General features: G+C 42.4%; 1 protein-coding gene across 1 annotated transcript in view; it reads left to right on the top strand.

Moving 5' to 3' along the window:
• HSD17B4 (hydroxysteroid 17-beta dehydrogenase 4) overlaps positions 1-22,730 on the top strand; it is a 397,700-nt gene that overhangs the window by 69,401 nt on the left and 305,569 nt on the right. The window contains exons 3-4 of the mRNA XM_073554879.1: positions 13,397-13,504; positions 21,104-21,163. Of these exons, the coding sequence (XP_073410980.1) occupies positions 13,397-13,504; positions 21,104-21,163 (168 nt within the window). The remainder of the gene's footprint in view (positions 1-13,396; positions 13,505-21,103; positions 21,164-22,730) is intronic.

The raw sequence follows: 22,730 nt of genomic DNA on the forward strand, positions 1-22,730 counted from the left end.
CTCGCTAGCGAGATCGCTGCTGAGTTACAAGTTTTGTGACACAACAGTGATCTCACCAGCGAGATCGCTGTGTGTGACAGCGATCGGCCCCCCTGCCGGTATCGCTGAACGCTCTTGGAAACCTCTGGACATTTCTTCCATCGCTGGTCTCCTGTTGGCCAGCACGCATCGCTGCGTGTGACAGGCGGGAGACCAGCGATCAGCTGGTAACTAACGTACACAGCTACGCCGCGCGCTTGGCGTCGCTGTGCTGATCGTTGGTTAAGCTGTCTGTTTGACAGCTCACCAGCGATCATGTAGCGACTCACCAGCGATCCTGACAAATTGATATCGTTGTCGGGATCGCTGATGAGTCGCTATGTGTGACTCCAGCTTAAGGGCATCAGATCCGGGGATCATATATACTGTATACATTCCTGTGACTGGTCAAAAGTGCACCATGACTTTACGGACACACTGTATTTTATATACATTAAAGGGGTTGTCCTGGCTTTTCACATCTCAGTACATATCTGGGCTGCAGAATTATGACAATAAGTAATTTACTTTTTGTCACTAGTTTGCACGGTTTTCTAGATATTCTGAACAGAACGTCCAAGGGGGGGGTGTTATGGCATTGAAATGAGAACTAGTCGTAACCTCCTACTCTACGCCAAACATGCCCTCTATAGCAACAACCCCACCCTCCATAGCTACAGGCCCACCCCGTCCACATGAAGAATCGTCCTGTATTCTGGGACAGGCTGTTCCCATCAGTATGTGTGTCATTAGAGACACAGTGCTCACACATACACTGCACCAAATCTGCTGCTGTGTGAAGACATCAGTGACACAGAGCTGTCTCATTCACACAGCAGAGGCTTTGTCACACAACAGATTACATCAGTGACTGCCATCCCCTGTGCATATTAGAAGCTGCTGACCCCCATCACTGGCCATCACACAGTCTGTTCTCACTGCTGCCAGCAGCCTGGGACAGTGAGGGAAGGAATTACTGATAATGAGTTATGTATTGTAATCATGGAGTGGCCCAGAATACAGGACGATTTTCCCTCCTCACTGGTTTCACTTTCCATAGATAACTGTCCAGCATGTGTCTGGGGGAGGAGCAGCTCTCTGCACTGAGGCTGCTGGAGGGGAAGAATTCCTTACTGTGTGAGGAGGGATAGGCTTCTTTATGTGGACGGGGAGGGCCTGTAGCTATGGAGGGTGGGGTTGTTGCTATAGAGGGCATGTTTGGAGTAGAGTAGAAGGTTACGACTAGTTCTTATTTCAATGCCATAACACCCCCCCCTTGGATGTTCTGTTCAGAATATCTAGAAAACCGTGCAAACTAGTGACAAAAAGTAAATTACTTATTGTCATAATTCTGCAGCCCAGATATGTACTGAGATTATGTGAAAAGCCCGGACAACCCCTTTAAATATGCTGAATTTCTATTTAAAATGGACCTGTCACCAGATCTAAAGTGTCCAGTGTTTGATCTTAATTTATTCCTGCTGATCCCAAGTATTCATGTTGTTTTCTTTTTTAATCTGCCATATGGTTGCAGACATATGAGCCTTTTTATTGGGTGCTAATTTTTATGTTTATGTATAAAATCCTCTGGGGCATGTCTTTAGGTGGCTCTGCATTATTACCCTGTGAGCAACTCACATGGTAATTGGATATTGGAGATATAATTTTAAATCAGTCATTTGTATCCTGTTTGCTATGGGATTATAAATAAATCCCCCTTCCTTTGTGCAGCAGTGACAGGAAACCTGGCTCAACTGGTCATACAGCCTTCTCAAAGCCTCAAGGAGAAAGCTGGCTCCTAGCTCAGGAGGTGTTCAAGCCTTAAAAGTACAAAGGAAAGATGGGGTGGCACTCACCAGTGTAAAAGTCCGTTCTTTATTAATCAAGCGGTTCACAGCATGTCCACGGGGAGACCCATAGAAGCGCAGAAGCACGTAACGGCCGTCGTCACTCACACTCCATCTCCCATTCTCACCGTGGACATACTGTGAACCACTTGATTAGTGCGAGCACTACAGGATTTTAAACCTTTACAGCGTAATGTGTTACCAATGGTTTTCTTGGTGACTGTGGTCCCAGCTTCCTTGAGATCATTAACAAAGTTCCCTCCGTATACTTTTAGGCTGATCTCTCATCTTCCTCATGATCAAGCATACCCCACGAGGCGAGATTTTGCATCGTGCCCCAGATCGATGTCGATTGACAGTCATTTTGTATTTCTTCCATTTTTTTTTTTTTTTTACTTTATCACCAACAGTTGTCTCCTTCTCACCCAACGTCTTACTTATGGTTTTGTAACCCATTCCAGCTTTGTTCAGGTCTATGATCTTGTCTCTGACATCCTTATAAAGCTCTTTGCTCTTGCCCAAGTTGTAGAGGTTAAAGTCTGACTAATTGAGTCTGTGGACAGGAGTCTTTTATAAAGGTGACTATGTAAGACCGCTGTCTTTAATGCAGGTATCGAGTTGAATAGGAGCATCTAACTGGTCTGTAGGAGCCAGAGCTCTTAATGGTTGGTAGGGGATGAAATTCTTATTTCTCACTGCAAAATGCAAATATATTTATATAATTTATACAATGTAATTTTCTGGATTTTATTTTTGATATTCTATTTCTCAATTTTAAAATTAACCTACCCTTAGGGTACGTGCACACGCTGCGGATTGAAGTGCGGATTTGGCCGCGCGTTTTTTTGTAAAATCCGCAGGTAAATCTGCAGGTCAAAAGACCTGCGGTTTTACCTGCGGATTGCTCTGCGGTTTTGCCCTGCGGTTTTTCATCTCCACAATGGAGGAGATGGCAAACCGCAGCGGAATCCGCAGAAAGAATTGACATGTCAGTTCTTTCTGCGGTTTCAAAACCGCAGAAAAAACGCGAGGAAAAATCTGCACTGCAGTTTTGTATTCCCATAGGGAATAATGGTACTGTACACCGCAGCAAAAACTGTTGCGGACCCGCAGCGGCCAAAACCGCTGCGGAACCGCAGCAGAATCCGCAGCGTGTGCACACACCCTTAAATTTAGACTGTGCATGTCTTTGTCAGTGGGCAAACTTACAAAATCAGCAAGGGATCAAATAATCATTTCCTTCACTGTAAATGCTCATCTCAGTTTTGCCGAAAAATATCTCGATGATCCCCAAGACTTTTGGAATAATACTCTGGGACTGACAGATGTATGTCCCATTACATCTGGCGTAGAAGTAATGCGGCGTTTTAGAAAAAGAACATCATACCAACAGTAAAATATGGTGGTGGTAGTGTGATAGTATGGATCTGTTTTGCTGATTCGGGACCTGGAAAACTTGCTGTGGTAAATGGAACCATGAATTTTGCTGTCTGTCAAAAAATACTGAAGGAAAATGTCTGGTCATCTATTCGTGACCTTAAGCTGAAGCACAGTTGGCTTCATTACGTATGAATGAAAACAAAATTAAGACTTTGGAGTAGCCTAGTCAATGTCCTGACCGTAATCCGATTGAGATGCTGTGGCATGACCTTTAACAGACTGAACACAAGCACGGTGGATTAACAATTTATTGTTTAATCATGATTTATGAAAAGTTAAGTTTTAGTTTTTATTCACCAGTCAGTGATTTTTTGCATGACCTTTAACCCCTTTCCGATTTTTGGCGTAATAGTACGGCTAAGTCAGAATCCCTCCCTTTGATGTGGGCTCATGCGCTGATCCCACATCTTTCCCGGCACAAGTCAGCTGTTTTGTAGGTTGATGGGAGTAATAGTCCAAGAAGCCCCCACCTGCTGTTACCCTTGTTAAAAAAAAATTGGAGCTAAAAACATTTTTTTTAGAAAAATGTGCTTTATTTTATGTTTTTATTTTTTTTTTAACTTTTTATAAGCTTCTGTGAAGCACCTTGGGGGTTCAAGGTGCTCACCACACATCTAGATTCCTAAGACCGGGGTCACACTTGGGAATATGATGGGAGAAACTCACATCAATACCCAGCCTAGAGTTGAACAACTTTGGTCGGATCGGGTTTCATGAAACAAAATTTGTTGACGAAACTGGTCCGACTAGGGCAAAAAAAGTCGGCGTTTCATCCGAAACCCGACCCCAATGCAAGTCAATGGGGATTAAAAGTCGGCATTGAGTGGATGAATGTCATCCGCTCAATGCCGACTTTTATTTCCGATTGACTTGCATTGGGGTCGGGTTTCGGATGAAACGCCGACTTTTTTTTTTGCCCTAATCGGACCAGTTTCATCTGAAACAAATTTTGTTTCATGAAACCCGATCCAACCAAAGTCGCTCAATTCTACCCAGCGCTGCCACTGGCACTCGGGACCGGAGTGTGCGGCTGCATAAAAATACATGCAGCCGCACACGCCAGTCCCGAGTGCCGGTGGCAGCCCCGGGTATTGATGCGAGAGACTCGCGCGAGTTGCTTGCATTACACTTGCAAGTGTGACCTCGGCCTTAAGAGGTCTAGTTTCCAAAATGAGGTCACTTGTGGGGTGTTTCCACTGTTTAGGCACAGGTACATCAGGGGCTCTTTAAACGCAACGTGACACCTGCAGACCATTCCATCAAAGTCTGCTTTCCAAGACATCACTCCTTCGTTTGTGAGCACTGTCGTGCACCCAAACAATAGTTTTTCACCACATATGGTGTATGTGCGTACTCAGGAGAAATTCTACAACACATTTTGGGGTCTATTTTCTCCTGTTACCTTGTGAAAAGAGAAAATTTGGGACTAAAACAACATTTTTGTTTGACAAATGTGATTTTATTTTTTCATGGCTCTACGTTATAAACTTCTGTGTAGCACCTTAGGGTTCAAGGTGCTCACCACACATCTAGATAAGTTCCCTGAGGGGTCTAGTTTCCAAAATGGTGTCACTTGTGGGGGGTTTCCACTGTTTAGGTACATCAGGGGCTCTCCAAACACGACATGCTGTCCTCTAATCATTCCAGCAAATTTTGCATAAAAAACAACAGGGCAGAGCAGTGTGCCTGCACAGGAGCCACGACAGGAAGCAAAGAAGAGGACGTCACCATTAGAAGATGGGAGGCGCCGGACCGCGACGCCCATCGGACCAAAACCGGACCGCCCCTGGGTGAGTATAATATTCATTTTTCTTATTTTTCAGGTTACATCGGGGGCTTATCTACAGCATTACAGAATGCTGTAATGCTGTAGATAAGTCCCTGATGGCAGTGCCGGCAGCTGATAGTCAAAAAATGGGGTGACATATTCCCTTTCAGTGTGTTAAGGTCTCAAATCCAGATGCAAGGGCCACAGTATATTCCGCTCCCCTCATGAATATTACGTGTGCTTTTAACTAATAATCAAACATTCAAGTAAGTTTGTCAAAATATGCCCGTATATGTTGTGTGATGCAGAGTACCTGGCAGAACCTTTTTGTTCTTTAAAGTTTTGAATCCATCGAGTGAAACATACAATCTGCATAATGCCATATTTTATTTTTTCTTTATGTGCCAATAGTTCTTCTAGGTACAAAATCACAGTCTGTAATCTGAAAATGTAACTTTGATGCATGAGAAACTAATGGATAACACTGGCAAAATGACAACAAGTTTAAATTTCACTTGGCTATTATTTGTGAAGATTGCGGGGCAGAGAATGTTCTGTAAGAACGGTCTTCCAGTTATTGATTTTTCGCCTAGCGCTGTCAATCATTTAAATGAGCTTGGAGGTAAAGAGGTTATTCCTATTTCTCCGTCTCGGTGATACTGTGAAAAATGTATTTCCCGTATTCTAGGTACAATTGAATTTATAGCCTATTCTAAAGTGTGTGTGTTTGTCAGATGATTGATAGAAAAAAATACAAAAGATTGTCTTTTTGCCCACGTGACCAAATTGTGTATGAAAAATTAGTTGTCAACAGCAGTGTTTTCGGCAAACTCCTCTTGTATGTCATATGCAAGACTAGTAGTCAAATGTAATGTAAGCAGAGTCTTAAAGAGGACCTTTCATCAGTTTGAGCATGTTAAATTGATTAAAACTTAGTTTTTTTTTTTGTTTTTAATTTCTCCATTGCATAGATATTAGCTTGTAAAGTAGGTTATAATTTAGGTTACAATTTATGCTAAGTTGAAAAGAGGCTATACCAGAGATTTGCTCTGGAGGCTTGTACTTCTTCCCCTGCATGAACCTGACCAATCATAATCAGTCAGCAACATACAGGGGGGAAAAGAAAAGAACTCTTTCCCCCCCCCACATTAACTTAGAGTAGGTTTTCTCCTGTGTGATACATGCAATTACACAGTTTGCTATGCAGAGCTCTGTGGGATAACAAAGTGCCTGGAGTAGAGATGAATGTGACTACAAAGCACCTTTTATCTAAGAGCAGATAATATGGGGGAAAGAGGAGGAAGATACAGTGCCGGCAAAAACAATCTTTACAAGTTCAATGAAACCACAAAATCTTAATATTCAAGAGTTTTATTGTGGATATTTTATTACAATTAGTATTTTGTCATGTCACCCTTACATTTTATCACCATCTGCAGTCGTTTAGGCATAGATTCAGCAAGGCTGGTTAAGTATGTGGAGTCCATGTTTGCCAACAGTGTCTTCAGCACCTCCTTTAGATTGTTGATGTTGCTAGGTCGTGTCTCTTGAACCTTGTTTTTCATTAAATTCCAGGCATTTTCTATGGGGTTAAGGTCAGGGGAATTACCTGGCCACTCTAAAATGTTAATGTTATGGTCACTGAGAAACTTTCTCACAGCCTTGGCTTTGTGGACAGGGGCTCCATTATGCATAAAGTAATCACACTGATGTATGACCCAAAAAGTAAGCATGTGTTCTTCCAAAACAGTAATTGCTTGCTTTCATAGTTACATTCTTGGGAAGGAAGTACAAACCTGCCCTGCCCATGCTTCCACTGAATGCACCCCACACCATCACACTGTCAAGGTGTTTAACAGTCTTAACTGTATATTTTGGGTCATACCGTGACACGGTACTCGGACGACGCACAACCTTTGAGCCTCCCCTGACCAGCCTAAACGTGCTCTCATCACTAAACATCACTTTCTTCCACTCTTCAGATGTCCAATCTTGATATTTCTTACAAAAGGCAAGCCTTTTCTTCTTCATTGCTGCTGTGAGCAGGGGATTCTTTGCGGCACGGCAACTTGGTAGACCCAGGTCCTTCGGCAGGCGGTGACGAACTGTCCTAGTTGCAATGTTCTGGAGGAGCATAGGGTACTTGTTTTTTAGTTCAACAGCAGTTATAGAAGGATGTGATATCACTTCACGCTTCAGAAGCTTATCAGTCCTTGGTGAAGTCTTCTTAGGTGCGCCAGAGCCTGACTTCCTCTGCGGTACCATCCCAGGAGGCAATGATGCCGCCGACCGCTTCAGTTGATAAATTGCTTCTCTTGACACTCCCAGATCTCTAGCTACAGCAATCACCGAATTCCCCCGTCTCGAGCAGAGCCGAGCCAAGGCACAGGATTTCTCTTCCATTTTAAGCTTCTTTCGACCCATTGTGGGAGATAAAAACTGAGGGAGATAATAAAAGACTGCCTAATAGCAAAACTGGCTGAGCTGCACATAACAACCCGAGTGCAGCTTTCGCTTTACCAGAGAAGTGAAAACTGAGCGCTGATTGGTTGATATTTGCAACAAAGCCAGCTTTAATATTAGACAGTTTTTTATTATCTCCCCCATTGTGTACACTTTTAAAAAGTGAAATTATGATGTGGATTTTATATGTAAAGTTTTTTTTTTTTGCTGCTTTTTTTTGCTGGCACTGTACATCGGAGCTGACAGTGCTGTGAAAGGAGAACTGCAGAGGTGTTTGTAAGGAGACACAGCTCAGCAGTACAGCCCCTCGCCTCACACTCCTCTCGGTAATCACACTTCTCTCTGGCACTTTGTAGTCCCACATAGCTCTGCAGTGAAATCAGTGCTGTGTGGCATCACCTCTACCACCAGAGAAAGCCTGTTCTAACCTTATGTGGGCCGTGTTTTTTTTTTTTTCTGTATGTTGCTACCTCATAATTGAAATTTAGACAATGTAAAAACTCTTATGCATGTATATTTTTTAAATGATACCCAGCCCCCTTACCCATTAAGTAATATTTTGTCTGGCATCAACTGGATTTAACCCCTTTCTGCCATGAGATGTACTATCCCATCCATGTGCCCTGGGACTTAATTCCCAGGGATGGGATAGTATGTCATAGCGATCAGCGGCGCCCACGTGGTGAGCGCCGCGGATCGTGGCCGGGTGTCAGCTGATTATCACAGCTGACACCCGGCACAATGTGTCAGGGGCGGTCACGGACCGCCCCTGACATGTTAACCCCTTGCACACCGCGATCAAACACGATCGCGGTGTTCCGGGGGTTAAAGGGAAGCATTGGCAGGGAGGGGGCTCCCTCCGTGCTTCCCTGAGCCCCCCACGGCAGCGCAATGTGCAGCGCAGCTGCGGGGGGCTCCTTCCCTGCAGGCCCCCGAATCCAAGATGGCGACGGGACCTTCGGGGCCTGCAGGGAGCTGGCTTCCTCAGCGCCTGCAAAGCGCAGGCACGAGGAAGCCTGCTGCACTGCCTGTGACAGATCGCTGATCTGTCACAGTGATCTGTGATGTGACAGATCAGCGATCTGGCACAGGACAGTGCTGTCCCACCTGGGACAATGTAATAAAGTTAAAAAAAAAAAAAAAAAGTGTTTAAAATAATAATTAAAAAAAAAATCGCCGAATAAATTAGAAAAAAAAATTCCCCCAATAAATTCATTTTTTGGAAGTAAAAAACAAAACAATAAAAGTACACATATTTGGTATCGCCGAGTCCGTAACGACCTGCCCTATAAAACTGTCCCATTAGTTAACCCTTTTAGCGAACCCCTTAAAAAATAAAAATAAACGAAGCAAAAAATGATTTATTATCATACCGCCGAACAAAAAGTGCAATAACGCGCGATCAAAAAGACGCATATAAATATCCATGGTACCGCTGAAAACGTCATCTTGTCCCGCAAAAAACTAACCGCCATACAGCATCATCAGCGAAAAAATAAAAAAGTTATAGCTCGCAGAATAAAGCGATGCAAAAATAATAATTTTTTATATAAAATAGTTTTCATTGCATAAAACCGACAAAACATAAAAAAAGACCTAAATGAGGTATCGCTGTAACTGTACTGACCTGAAGAATAAAGCCGCTTTATCAATTTTATCGCATGCGGAACGGTGTAAACGCACCCCCCAAAAGAAATTCATGAAACCCTGGTTTTTGTTCATTCTGCGTCCCAAAAATCGGAATAAAAAGTGATCAAAAAAGTCACGTGCCCGAAAATGGTACCAATAAAAACGTCAACTCTTCCCGCAAAAAATAAGACCTCACATGACTCGGTGGGTCAAAATACGGAAAAATTATAGCTCTCAATATGTGGTGATGCAAAAACTATTTTTACAATAAAAAGCGTCTTTAAGGCTAGTTTCACATTAGCGCTTTTGAGCGCAGTGACGGCCTGCGCACGGCCGCCGCTAAGCCCCGCCCCCTGCCGCGCCTCCGCCGGTAGCTCCGCCTACCGGCGCATGATGCTGCATGCGTCCTGCGTCCCCTATCTTTATCACTGGGGGCGCAGGCCGTGCGCAGTATGCGTTTGGCGGCGCATGCTTCTTTTTGACGGTGCGCCGACCTGCGCCAAACGCAACCTGCTGCAGTTTGGTTGCGCTCGGCGCACCGTCAAAAAGGCGCATGCGCCGCCAAACGCATACTGCGCACGGCCTGCGCCCCCAGTGATAAAGATGGGGGAAGCAGGATGCATGCAGCGTCATGCGCCGGTAGGCGGAGCTACCGGCGGAGGCGCGGCAGGGGCGGGGCTTAGCGGCGGCCGTGCGCAGGCCGTCGCTGCGCTCAAAAGCGCTAATGTGAAACTAGCCTTAGCGTTCGAAAGCTGCCAAACATAAAAACCGCCATAAATAGTAAATCAAACCCCCCGTTATCACCCCCTTAGTTAGGGAAAAATAATAAAATTAAAAGAAAATGTATTTATTTCCATTTTCCCATTAGGGCTAGGGTTAGGGCTAGGGCTGAGATTAGGGTTAGGGGTGTGTTGGGGTTAGGGTTGGAGTTAGAATTGGGGGTTTCCACTGTTTGGGCACATCAGGTGCTCTCCAAATGCAACGTGGCGTCTGATCTCAATTCGAGCCAATTCTGAGTTGAAAAAGTCAAATGGTGCTCCTTCCCTTCCAAGCTCTGCCATGTGCCCAAACCGTGTTTTACCCCCACATATGGGGTATCAGCCTACTCCAGGACAAATTGCAAAACAACTTTTGGGGTCCAATTTCTCCTGTTACCCTTAGGAAAATAAAAAATTGGGGGCAAAAATATCATTTTTGTGGAAAAAAACGATCTTTTTATTTTCACGCCCGGGCGTTATAAACTTCTGTGAAGCCCTTGGGGGTTCAAAGTGCTCACCACACATCTAGATAAATTCCGTGGGGGGTCTAGTTTCCAAAATGGGGTCATTTGTGGGGGATTTCCACTGTTTAGGTACATCGGGGGCTCTCCAAACGCACATGACACCCGCAGACCATTCCATCAAAGTCTGCATTCCAAGACGTCACTACTTCCCTTTCGAGCCCCGACGTGTGCCCATACAGTAGTTTTCTCCCACATATGGGGTGTCAGCGTACTCAGGACAAATTGAACAACAACTTTTGGGATCCAATTTCTCCTGTTACCCTTGGGAAAATAAAAAAATGGGGACTAAAAGATCATGTTTGTGGAAAAAATACGATTTTTTTATTTTCACGCCCGGTCGTTATAAACTTCTGTGAAGCACTGGGGGGTTCCAAGTGCTCACCACACAACTAGATAAGTTCCTTGGGGGGTCTAGTTTCCAAAATGGTATCATTTGTGGGGGGTTTCCACTGTTTTGGTACATCGGGGCTCTCCAAACGCGACATGGTGTCCGATCTCAATTCCAGCCAAAAACATCAAATGGCGCTGCTTCCCTTCCGAGCTCTGCCATGCATCCAAATAGTCATTTACACCTACATGTGGGGTATCAGCGTACTCAGGACAAATTGCACAATAACTTTTAGGGTACTGTTACCCTTGGAAAAATAAGAATTGAGGGTGAAAAGATCATATTTGTGGAAAAAATATGATTTTTTTAATTGTACGACTGTACGTTATAAACTTCTGTGAATCCCTTGTGGGTTCAAAGTTCTCACCACATATCTAGATAAGTTCCTTGGTGGGTCTAGTTTCCAAAATGGGGTCACTTGTGGGGAGTTTTCACTGTTTAGGTAGATCAGGGGCTCTCCAAACGTGACATGGCGTCCGATCAGAATTCCAGCCAATTTTGCATTGAAAAAGTCAAACGGCGCTCCTTCCCTTCTGAGCTCAGCCATGCGCCGAAACAGTGGTCCCCCCCACATATCAGGTATCAGTGTACTCAGGACAAATTGCACAATACATTTTGCAGTCCAATTTCTCCTGTTACCCTTGGTAAAATAAAAAAAAATTGAACCTGAAGTATTTTTTTTGTGAAAAAAAGTTAAATGTTCATTTCTTTTTAAATATTCAAAAAATTCCTGTGACACACCTAAAGGGTCAATAAACTTTTTGAATGTGGTTTTGAGCACCTTAAGGGGTGCAGTTTTTATAATGGTGTCACTTTTGGGTATTTTCTATCATATAGACCCCTCAAAGTGGCTTCAAATGTCATGCGGTCCGTAAAAATGAAATGGTGTTGCAAAAATGAGAAATCGCTAGTCAATTTTTAACCCTTATAACTTCCTAACAAAAAAAAATTTTGGTTCCAAAATTGTGCTGATGTAAAGTAAACGTGGGAAATGTTACTTATCAAGTTTTTTGTGTGCTGTATCTCTGTGATTTAAGGGCATAAAAATTCAAAGTTGGAAAACTGCGAAATTTTCAAAATTTGCCCCAAATTTCCATTTTTCTCACAAATAAACACAAGTTATTTGAATGAAATTTTACCACTAACATGAAGTACAATATGTCACGAGAAAACAATGTCAGATTCACCGGGATCCATGGAAGCGTTCCAGAGTTATTACCTCATAAAGGGACAGTGGTCAGAATTGTAAAAAATGGCCCGGTCATTAACGTGCAAACCACCCTTGGGGCTTAAGGGGTTAAGGTGTGTATGGAACACGGCAGCTCCGTACACTGTTGGCAGCTATTGCCGCATGTTGCTCTTTATCTCCCATTCGGCTATGATGCTTGTTCGGGCTGGAAAGTCGCTCGTGGAAATACTTCTAAATTATGATATGGACGTGAGAGCCAAGTTCACACTTGCATTTCTTATTCATAATAAGCAGCAGTACATCCCGTGCTCTCATATCGCTGCATAAAAAGTCACGTTTTCAATTCAGAACTCCTCAGTCATTTGGTTGATAAGGTGACCTGGCTGCCATGTTGATGCCCCTCCTCTTGATTTCACAGCATTAATAAATCTCTTAGTTTAATCTTAATTATACACAACCTAATTAGGTGATTTCATCTGTTCATTCAGATGTGCGGGGGAAAGACAGTCTGTGATTACGGTAACTATTTTCCTATTGAATTGCGGTTTTCCCCCCTATAGTGCTTATTTCTGAATAGTGTAAGATTATTTTTCCAGAACAGAGTTTATAAAATGATCACAAATTATATTAAATATTTTGGCAGCAGATTGTGAAATAAGTAGTGTACTTGTACTGCGCTGATAATGAGTTTAGACACATTTTTACACCAGAAAAATGAAAAATACGGTAATAAAAAAAAAAATTTCGAGACAGATGAGCCAACATGTTTGGGTGTTTTTGTTTTTTTTCTTTTAATGCAGTTTGTTTAGTGTATAGATTGGGGACTAGATCTACTGCTCTCATGTTAGCGTACAAATGTCACATAGTATATACTGATTAATAAAGCAGGTGGGTCATGTGCCCTCCATTTCAGGCGTTGGACAACCATCTGCTTTTGCCTTGGGGCCAAGTTTTCCGGATGAATGAACACCTGGCTGTGCCTGTTTAGGGCTCATACATCTGACATAACCCTGTGCTCGGAGCCTGTATGGATCTAGCTAGTCTCCATTGCACCCTGTTGTAATACCTCCATACAGAACACAATTGAAAATGACATTGAATCCTGACTGGTGCCGTGTCCAGCCGTTATTTTACTTGTATGAATCTGGCGACTTTATTCAGGGTTCTCGTACATACATTTATCTGTTTCTCTTGTTTGCCTTAATTATTTTACAGTTCAGTTCTTACTATCCTTTATTTCACATTACAATTTGTCCCTTCTCTTCTGTATCCAGACACTTCCAGATGTTTTCTCCTATTATACCTTGAATTCTCTCTGTACCGTGTTTTTGTATGCTTTAATATAACATTGGCTTTCCTAATGATTTTGCAGTAAATGATCTTGGAGGTGACATTAAAGGCGATGGAAAAAGTTCATCAGCTGCCGACAAGGTTGTAGAAGAAATCCGAGCGAAAGGCGGGAAAGCAGTGGCTAATCATGGTAAGAACTGACCGTTATCACATCTATGACATCTAAGGGTGCAATAAGTCAATGTAGCACTTCACAATTATACATGTCACGATATGTGACTGGCCCTGCGTGGCGTGACCCGATGACCGGTCGGTCACCAAACAAAGACAAACAAGGGGACACCGGGGAAACAATTACAACGGTGGGCCCTGCAATAGGGAACGGGAAAATGGACACCACCTGCACTCTCCTGAGGCCGTCCCCTGGTCTATCCTGATGTCCTATATGGTTTCTTTTAAACCGTCACCGAGCAGGATACCTTGTCCCTCACTTGCCTGCACCTATCCCTCACTAGGGAATTGGTAAGTGCGGACACTGGTCCCACCGCTGCACTAATAAAACACCAAGGGGAGATACAACAGACAGGGTAAAGCAAACAACACTTAGTTTTCTCTGCTGCAATGCACCAAGCAGCAGAGTAAACACCAGATCAGCATTCAGCAGAAGCACCACTACTCTCAGCCAGCTCCTGTCTTGACCACAGTTGGTATCCAAAAGGAAGTGTATCAGCAACACCAGCTGATGCCTCAGGTGACCTTATATAGGAAGGTGGGAGTAGTCACCACCAGCAGACTAACTAAATATGTAGTAACACCAGCGGCCACCGGGGGAAAAACTGACATTAACCCCCAGATGGCAAGAAAGGAAAAAAGTCTATATGTGAGCAGCCCAAGCTGAAACAGATACAAAAATGGATTGTGACAATACACATGTGGTCAAAATTGTTGGTACCCCTCGTTTAATGACAGAAAAACCCACATTTTATTTCTTATTTACAGAGAGCAATAAAATATATCCATGCAAAGTGAGCAATAAGTGCACTAAAAGGCACAGGTTGAAGATCATTGTATGCTTCTGCTACATCACTGCATCATGCAAGTGACCCACAAAGAACTGCAGCCTGCAAGTTTTAAGGAATCAGATTCAGTTGTATTTTTGAGACTTGGATGCCGCAGTCTCTATCTTGTTGGTCGCAGTGTGACCATATTCATTTTCACTTTGTTGCAGTTTAACAGCAACATATACAGTGAGAAAAATAAGTATTTGATACACTACCAATGTCTACAAAGAATGGAGAGGTCTAATTTTTATCGTAGGTACACTTCAACTGTGAGAGACAGAATCTTAAAAAAAGAAAAACAGAATCATTATGATTTTTACATAATTAATTTGCATTTTATTGCATTAAATAAATATGTTTGCAAAACAGAACTTTATATTTGGTACAGAAACCTGTCTGGTGTTTTCTGTAGTTCTTTACCTTGTTTGCACACACTGCAACAGGGACTTGGCGAGTTTTTGATGAGAGGAATAGGCATCGTTATTGAACATTAATCCTCAGGCCCCCAAACAGGCCGTAGTATGTATGCATCAGGGAAATGCACAAATATCAGCTACTAGAAAAAATGGCCCCCTGCTTCAGAATCCACATTTGTAGGAAGTACGTAAAGTCTTTCTACCCATTTACATGTCACATATTCCAGACCTTCCAGTGTCTCTTTACCCATATCTAAGGTGGGATATGTCATACCTGATCTCCCATAAGGCTGCATCCCTTTTCCCGGTTAGTCTGTGTGTTTTGTCACACCTTTATGTATCAGACTTTGTATACTGGTTCATAAAAGCCGACTATTTTCTAGATTTCTTTGAATGCTGTAAAATGAAATTATATTTATACCTTTTTTTCATTAAATGCATACACTACTGTTCAAAAATTTAGGGTCACTTAGAAATGTCCTTATTTTTGAAAGAAAAGCACAGTTTTTTCCAATGAAGCTGACATTAAATGTTTCAGAAATACACTCTATACATTGTTAATGTGGTAAATGACTATTCTAGCTGCAAACGTCTGGTTTGTAATGCAATATCTTCATAGGTGCATAGAGGCCCATTTCCAACAACCACCACTCCAGTGTTCTTATGGTACTTTGTGTTTGCTAACTGTGTAAGAAGGCTAATGGATGGTTAGAATACCCTTGGACACCCTTGTGCAAGTATGTTAGCACAGCTGAAAACAGTTTGACTGATTAGAGAAGCTATAAGCCTGACCTTTCTTTGAGCTAGTTGAGAATCTGGAGAATTACATTTGTTGGTTCCATTAAACTCTCAAAATGGCCATGAAAAAGGAACTGTCATGTGAAACTCGACAGTCTATTCTTGATCTTAGAAATTATGGCTATTCCATGCGAGAGATTGCCAAGAAACTGAAGATTTCCTACAAAGGTGTGTGCTACTCCCTTCAGAGGAGAGCACAAACAGGCTCTAACCAGAGTAGAAAGAGAAGTGGAAGAGTAGAAAGAGAAGTGGAAGGCCCCCCTGCACAACTGAGCAACAAGACAAGTACATTAGAGTCTGTAGTTTGAGAAATCGACGCCTCACGGGTCCTCAACTGGCAGCTTCATTAAAAAGTACACACAAAACGCCAGTGTCAACATCTACAGTGAAGAGGCGACTCCAGGATGCTGGCCTTCAGGGCAGAGTGGCAAAGAAAAAGCCATATCTGAGGCTGGCTAATAAAAGGAAAAGATTAATATGGGCAAAACAACACAGACATTGGACAGAGAAAGATTGGAAAAAAGTGTTATGGACAGACGAATCCAAGTTTGAAGTGTTTGAAACTCACAGAATATTTGTGAGACGCAGAACAACTGAAAAGATGCTGGAAGAGTGCCTGATGCCATCTGTCAAGCATGGTGGAAGTAATGTGATGGTCTGGGGTTGCTTTGCTGCTGGTAAAGTGGGAGATTTGTACAAGGTAAAAGGGATTTTGAATAAGGAAGGCTATTACTCCATTTTGCAACCCCATGCCATACCCTGTGGACAGCGCTTGATTGGAGGCAATTTCATCCTACAACAGGACAATGACCCAAAGCACACCTCCAAATTATGCAAGAACTATTTAGGGAAGAAGCAGGCAGCTGGTATTCTATCTGTAATAGAGTGGCCAGCGCAGTCACCAGATCTCAACCCCAGTGAGCTGTTGTGGGAGCAGCTTGACCGTATAGTATGCAAAAAGTGCTCATCAAGCCAAACCAACTTGTGGGAGGGGCTTCTGGAATCATGAGGTGAAATTTCTCCAGATTACCTCAGCAAATTAACTGCTAGAATGCCAAAGGTCTGCAATGCTGGAATTGCTGCAAAGGGAGCATTCTTTGATGAAAGCAAAGTTTGAAGGAGGAAATTATTATTTCAAATAAAAATCTTTTTTTCAAACCTTGTCAATGTCTTGACTAGATTTTAAGTTCATTTGGCAACTCATTCGATTAATAAAAGTATGAGTTTTCATGGAAACCACAAAATTGTCTGGGTGACCCCAAACTTTTGAACAGTAGTGTATATTTCTTAAAGTCAACTTTTTCAGTGAATATTTTTGGATACTTTAGCTTACTACTAAATGAGTCACAAATCAAACCTGTTAGACTGTATTTCAGTTAGTTTGTGGGAAAAAAAAGTGTAGTGAAGCCTCAAGGACTGAAATTCCCTGGAGCACCCTGTAGTATTTTTATTGTATTATTGATTTTCTACCGCCATTATGTACAGTGCTGTATGAAATACGAGGTGGATTAAGTACATGAAATGAAGAAATTATAAAGCAACAAGAGTGATAAAAGGGAGTCTTCTGAGTAACAGATTTGTTCGTAGGAGAGCGGACCCGGGCCGTGAGGATTTACAGTCTATGAGGGAACAGGAGGGTGACTGCAGGGAACGATAGAATCTGTCCTCACAGTATTCTAGAGGCAACAGGGTTTTTGTAGCTCTTGAGTTTTTTTGTTTTTTGTTTTTTTTTTTTTTGAGGGGGGGAGAGACCGATCAACCAGTCATGGGATTTATGTTGCCCGAATCCCAGGCAGGAAGAATCCGACACTGGCTCCATTATTGCAGATATGTATGTTTCTCTCCAAATTTCTGCGGTATTTCAGAGGCTGCATACTCTGAAAAGTCGCTTTAGGACTGTATTTTGGAAAATTAGAACGAGACGGTCCATTAACTACTCTCAACTCGACAGGTCTTTATTTTACACATACATAAGAAATGACATGTCAACCATGGGGAGCTTCCTTTGATTAATCATCCGGTTGGGAACTATATAAGTTTGCTTTCTCTGAAACGTTGCAGCGACATACATAGCTGTAACAACGCAGCCAGGCCCTGACACACTGATCATGGTTCAGGCAGCAGTAATATTATGATAGCATTAATAGTGTCTGCAGTGTGGAATAAAACCCCTCTTCTATTTTTTTTTTTTTTTTTTTTTTTTAAATCTCGCCTCTCCTTTGCGGAAATATTAGCAATCAAAATATTTGGCACCTAATGACTTAACCTTCAAGTATGTTCTGTGGTAACCTACGGATGCAAAACCTGGACGATAAAGAACAAAACAAAAGAATCGTCGACGCCTTCGAAACATGGTGCTGGAGAAGGATGTTATCAATACATGGATGGCAAGAGGAACAAATAAATCATTTTGGGAACAAGTCAAGCCAGACGTGGCAATCGAAGCAAGGATCACCAAGCTACACCTTGCCTGCTTTCGACACATCAGACATTGCAGAGCAGCCACTGGACAAGGACATCATGGTTGCAAGAATAGAATGAACAAGGGAAGAAGGCGGCCAGCAGCCTGATGGATTCATACTATCACGATAACTGCATAGAAAACTCTGGTGGACCAATCTTGGTTACACAGGATTGATCTTTCTATGGATCGTTCATCCATCAAGTCTCCATGTCTTGAAATTGAGCAGAAGGCTGTTAAATAATTAATAGTAGTAACTTGATTGACAGCTTTCCTCACAATTTACCCCAAGTCTGTCCCAAATAATCCTGCTGTGCTAAGATTCAGTCACAGTGGCTGAATGGTAGTAGAAGGTGCCGACGGTGTCCTATTCCACCATTATGTTCAGTCGTATCTCCATCCTGTAGATGGAGATACAGGTGAAGTTGAGATGTAGGATGGAGCTGTATTGGGGGCAGTCGACCACATGGTATGGTGCGCCACTTTTCCAACTCCTTGACTGTTTTGATCCTCAGGGTGGATAAGAACAACCAAAGGCCCTGATGTGACCCAGAGTCCCTACTTTGCTTGCATCTGGAGACTATCTCATGTACTAGTGGAGCAAGTTAGACTTTGAGATATTTGCTGGAGAAATCTTGGCGATAGTGATGTGAGGAGCATAGAAGGAGGTCTTGTGGAACCAGATATGTGTAAGAAGGTGGTGGGAAATGAGGTGAGAGATGTATGGAGGGATATGTTGTGAACGTACGAATCATTGAAAGTATTTTCTAATTGAATAAGTGAACCAATAAAAGATCGTGATCTCTGGGGAAGGGGTAGAGGCAGCTGCATTGAGGATAGAAGTGACATTGTAAAGCTCGTGCTCCTCTTCGAAGAGAGAAAATTGCTGTTTATTGTTGAGTGCATTACAGTGATATCGATATCTCTTCAATATGAGGGAGAATGGCTATATCCTTTATCTCCTTGTATTTCATGTAATATATAATAACTTTGACCTTGGCAGCATTAGTAACATAGTTACCACTTTTACAATTAACTGTACTTTCAGTCTGCTGACGAATAGTCCCATTCAGGTTGTCAGCTTGTTTTATGTACGAGCAGCACATCTCTTTTTGTAATGCTTGTCTACAACTTGTACTTGATGTTGGCTTTTATTCTGGATTAGTAAAAGCTTGTATTTCACAGAAGTGGATTTATTTTCCATTAAAAAGACACTGCAGTAGAATGCCCTCAACTCTCAAGGGTCAGCTTCTCGAGAAGTGTCGAATCACTGCTGTGTGAATGCCATCCTCAGAGTCTGAAATTGGCCACGAAGATTCCTGCTGAGCCCGAGCATTAGTTTTCCCCATTGTCTGCAATTGATAACCGTCTGTGTGATGCGCTGCCTTGCTCATATGAGTTGCTATAGATGTTGTTTTACATAAACATTTGATTTTCTGGGCCACCTTTTTCCAGCATTCTGAGTGATATGTATGTATTTCTTGCATCACTTTCAGCTGACTGATGCAATGATGTCTAGTTAGGTGTGTGGCACTAAGCCGTCTGCTATTTTGTCAATTATCTTTCACTGTACAGTATGATGATTGAGGAGAAACCACAGATAATACACCACTACCTTTCTAATGGTAATCTTCTAGATTCCTGAAATATTTAATCTAGGATATTCACAAAGGGTTATTAAAAGGATTCTCTGTTCATATGATAGTGATCACCTTGTACTCGAGATATATCATCAATACTAGATAAATTGATTACCAAAATCTGTCCCATTTACTCTGTCACTCGCTAAAAAAAAAATTGTTAAATGCCTTGTAAAAATCACTTTCCTACTTTTTCCCCATTTTGCACTGTGTTGCTCCATTGGGTAGAAATTCATATTTATTTCTTTTGGAGCACAGTATGTGAAATTTCTTCTTACAGTGCAACTGGAGGTGTGCGCTTCCACCCCTCATTCCCAGATACTGTCAATCACACCTCAGCAGCATCTGAGACTGCCAGATCAGCTTGCAAAGCTGTGATTGGCAGCTTCTGGAAAGGAAGGGTTGAAAGCACACGCCTCCAGAGAAAACTCTGAAGAAACGCTCAGTTGCGTTAAAAGCAGAGATTTTACGTGTTGCGCTCCAAAAGTAATAAATGGGAGTATCTCTGCAATGGAGCGAAGCAGCGCAAAATGGAAAAAAATGACAGAACCGGGGATTTTTAACTGTTTTTAACTTAATTGTTTGGAGAAAATGACAGGTCCTCTTTCACTGAACGAAGCTGCAATACTTAGGTAAGTGGAGCTCTGTTTCTAGAGGTAAACTGACATTTGTTCTATACCTGGACTGCTGCGTCATCTTAGAATTTTTTTTAAAGAGATTTAAAAAATGCATTTTTTCATCAGAAAACCCCTTTAAAGCGTCTGTCAGCACAGAGTGACTGTTTAAAACAAGCACAGGCGATCGGTGCTTTATGGCAGAGCCAATCATTTAACTACACCTTCCCGCCTGCTTGGATTCCATCTGTCTCTCCTCCCCTCTCTGGCTCTATGAAGACAGAGCTGTCAATCATAGAAGAGCTGGTTGGAGATTGATTGAAAACCAGCAGGTGGGAAGGTGTAATGAAATGATTAGCTCCGCCGTGAAGCCCCTAGCGGCGGGACTTAGTTTGAACAGTCATTCTTTGTTGAGTCCCTTTACGTTATTGGTTTAGTGGTTTTTAGACTTGGGTCCTGAAACCATATGAGACCCTTCCTTTTTTTTTTTTTTTTTTTTTTTTGATGGCTGAAGATGATTCTATTCTGCAAAAATACTGCCCGTTTAACTCGCTGCCTGAAAGTACGGTAGTTACATTTATAACTCCTCTGTCATTGTAAAGACGTTTGTCCTCACAGTCTGAGGATACTTGAAACATTAATCATCTGTTTGTTATTCTGTTGAAATGCATAGTTCCTTGAACCCAACGAGGTAAAATATGAATATGTTGCCATAACATCAATAGGCTGGAAAACTTAGTGACTGCAAAACAAACTTATAAAAAATATTCACTTGATTTTTTTTCCCCCTTTTGTTTAGATTCAGTGGAAGCAGGAGAAAAACTTGTTCAATCAGCCCTGGATGCATTTGGTAGAATAGGTAAGAAATGTTATACAATCAATACAAATACAGGACTATCAATAAGCATATAGCTGTGCCAAAGCATGGACAGCCTCTAATCCTGTCGCTGCCAGGACAATTGTCATACTTTTGACAGCTATTTATTGAATTCTAACATAAATAAAAAATCAGAATCTAAAAATTATTTTAAAATTCAAAATGTTGGCCTACTGAAATGTATGTTGTAAATGCACCCAATGCTTGGTCAGGGCTCCTTTTGCATCAATTACTGCATCAATGTGGTGTGGCATGGAGGTGATCAGCCTGTGGCACTGCTGAGGTGTTATGGAAGCCCAGGTTGCTTTGATAGCAGCCTTCAGCTCGTCTGCATTGTTGGGTCTGGTGTCTCTCATCTTCCTCTAGACACAATACCCCATAGATTGTCTATGGAGTTAAGGTCAGGTGAGTTTGCCGGCCAATGAAGCACTGGGATATTGTTGTTTTTAAACCAGGACTTGGTACTTTTGGCAGTGTGGACAGGTGCCAAGTCCTGCTGGAGAATGAAATTTCCATCTCCAAAAAGCTTGTCGGCAGAGGGAAGCATGAAGTGCTCTAAAATTTCATGGTAGACGGCTGCGCTGACTTTGGTCTTGATAAAACAAAGTGGACCTACACCAGCAGATAACAAGGCTCCCCAAACCATCACTGATTGTGGAAACTTCACACTAGACCTCAAGCAGCTTGGATTGTGGCCTCTCCATCTTCCTCCAGAATCTGGGACCTAGATTTCCAAGGTCTAGTGTGAAGTATCCACAATAAATGATGGTTTGCATTTGTATATAATATAATTTGTATGTGTACATATATATATTGATCTATGTATCTGTGTGTGTACTCAGCTGGGGTTTCCTGAAAAGTATTTAACTACGTTTTAGCACTTTTGAAACTCTCATTTCCAAAAAACAAAATGCAGAACTGCGTGTGGTCTAGTAGATATGTGTATGTATGTATGTATGTGTGTGAATATATATATATATATATATATATATATATATATATATATATATATATATATATATGTGTATGTATGTATGTATGTTTATATATATACACACACACATATTAGCTATGAACCCGTTCTACGCCCGGGTGGCGAGCATTTTAATTGGTATATGGTCTCCCATCCTGGTATGTGCTGCCACCCTCCTATCCTGGTATGCATGGTACCATCACCCCCCCCCCCCAATCCTGGTATGCGTGGCACCCCATTCTTCATCCTGGTATGCATGGTCCCCTCACCCCTCCATCCTGGTATGCATGGTACTCCCTCACCCCCTATCCTGGTATGCATGGTACTCCCTCACCCCCTATCCTGGTATGCATGGTCCCCTCACCCCCTATCCTGGTATGCATGGTCCCCTCACCCCCTATCCTGGTATGCATGGTCCCCTCACCCCCTGTCCTGGTATGCATGGCCCCCTTACCCCCTATCCTGGTATGTATGGTCCCCTCACCCCCTATCCTGGTATGCATAGTCCTCTCATCCCCCAATCCTGGTATGCATGGTCCTCTCACCCCTCAATCCTGGTATGCATGGTACTCCCTC

The sequence above is a fragment of the Dendrobates tinctorius genome, unplaced genomic scaffold (genome assembly GCF_039654945.1).
Source record: "Dendrobates tinctorius isolate UK_male_01 unplaced genomic scaffold, ASM3965494v1 ptg000003l, whole genome shotgun sequence".
In the NCBI taxonomy this organism is placed as follows: Eukaryota; Metazoa; Chordata; class Amphibia; order Anura; family Dendrobatidae; genus Dendrobates; species Dendrobates tinctorius.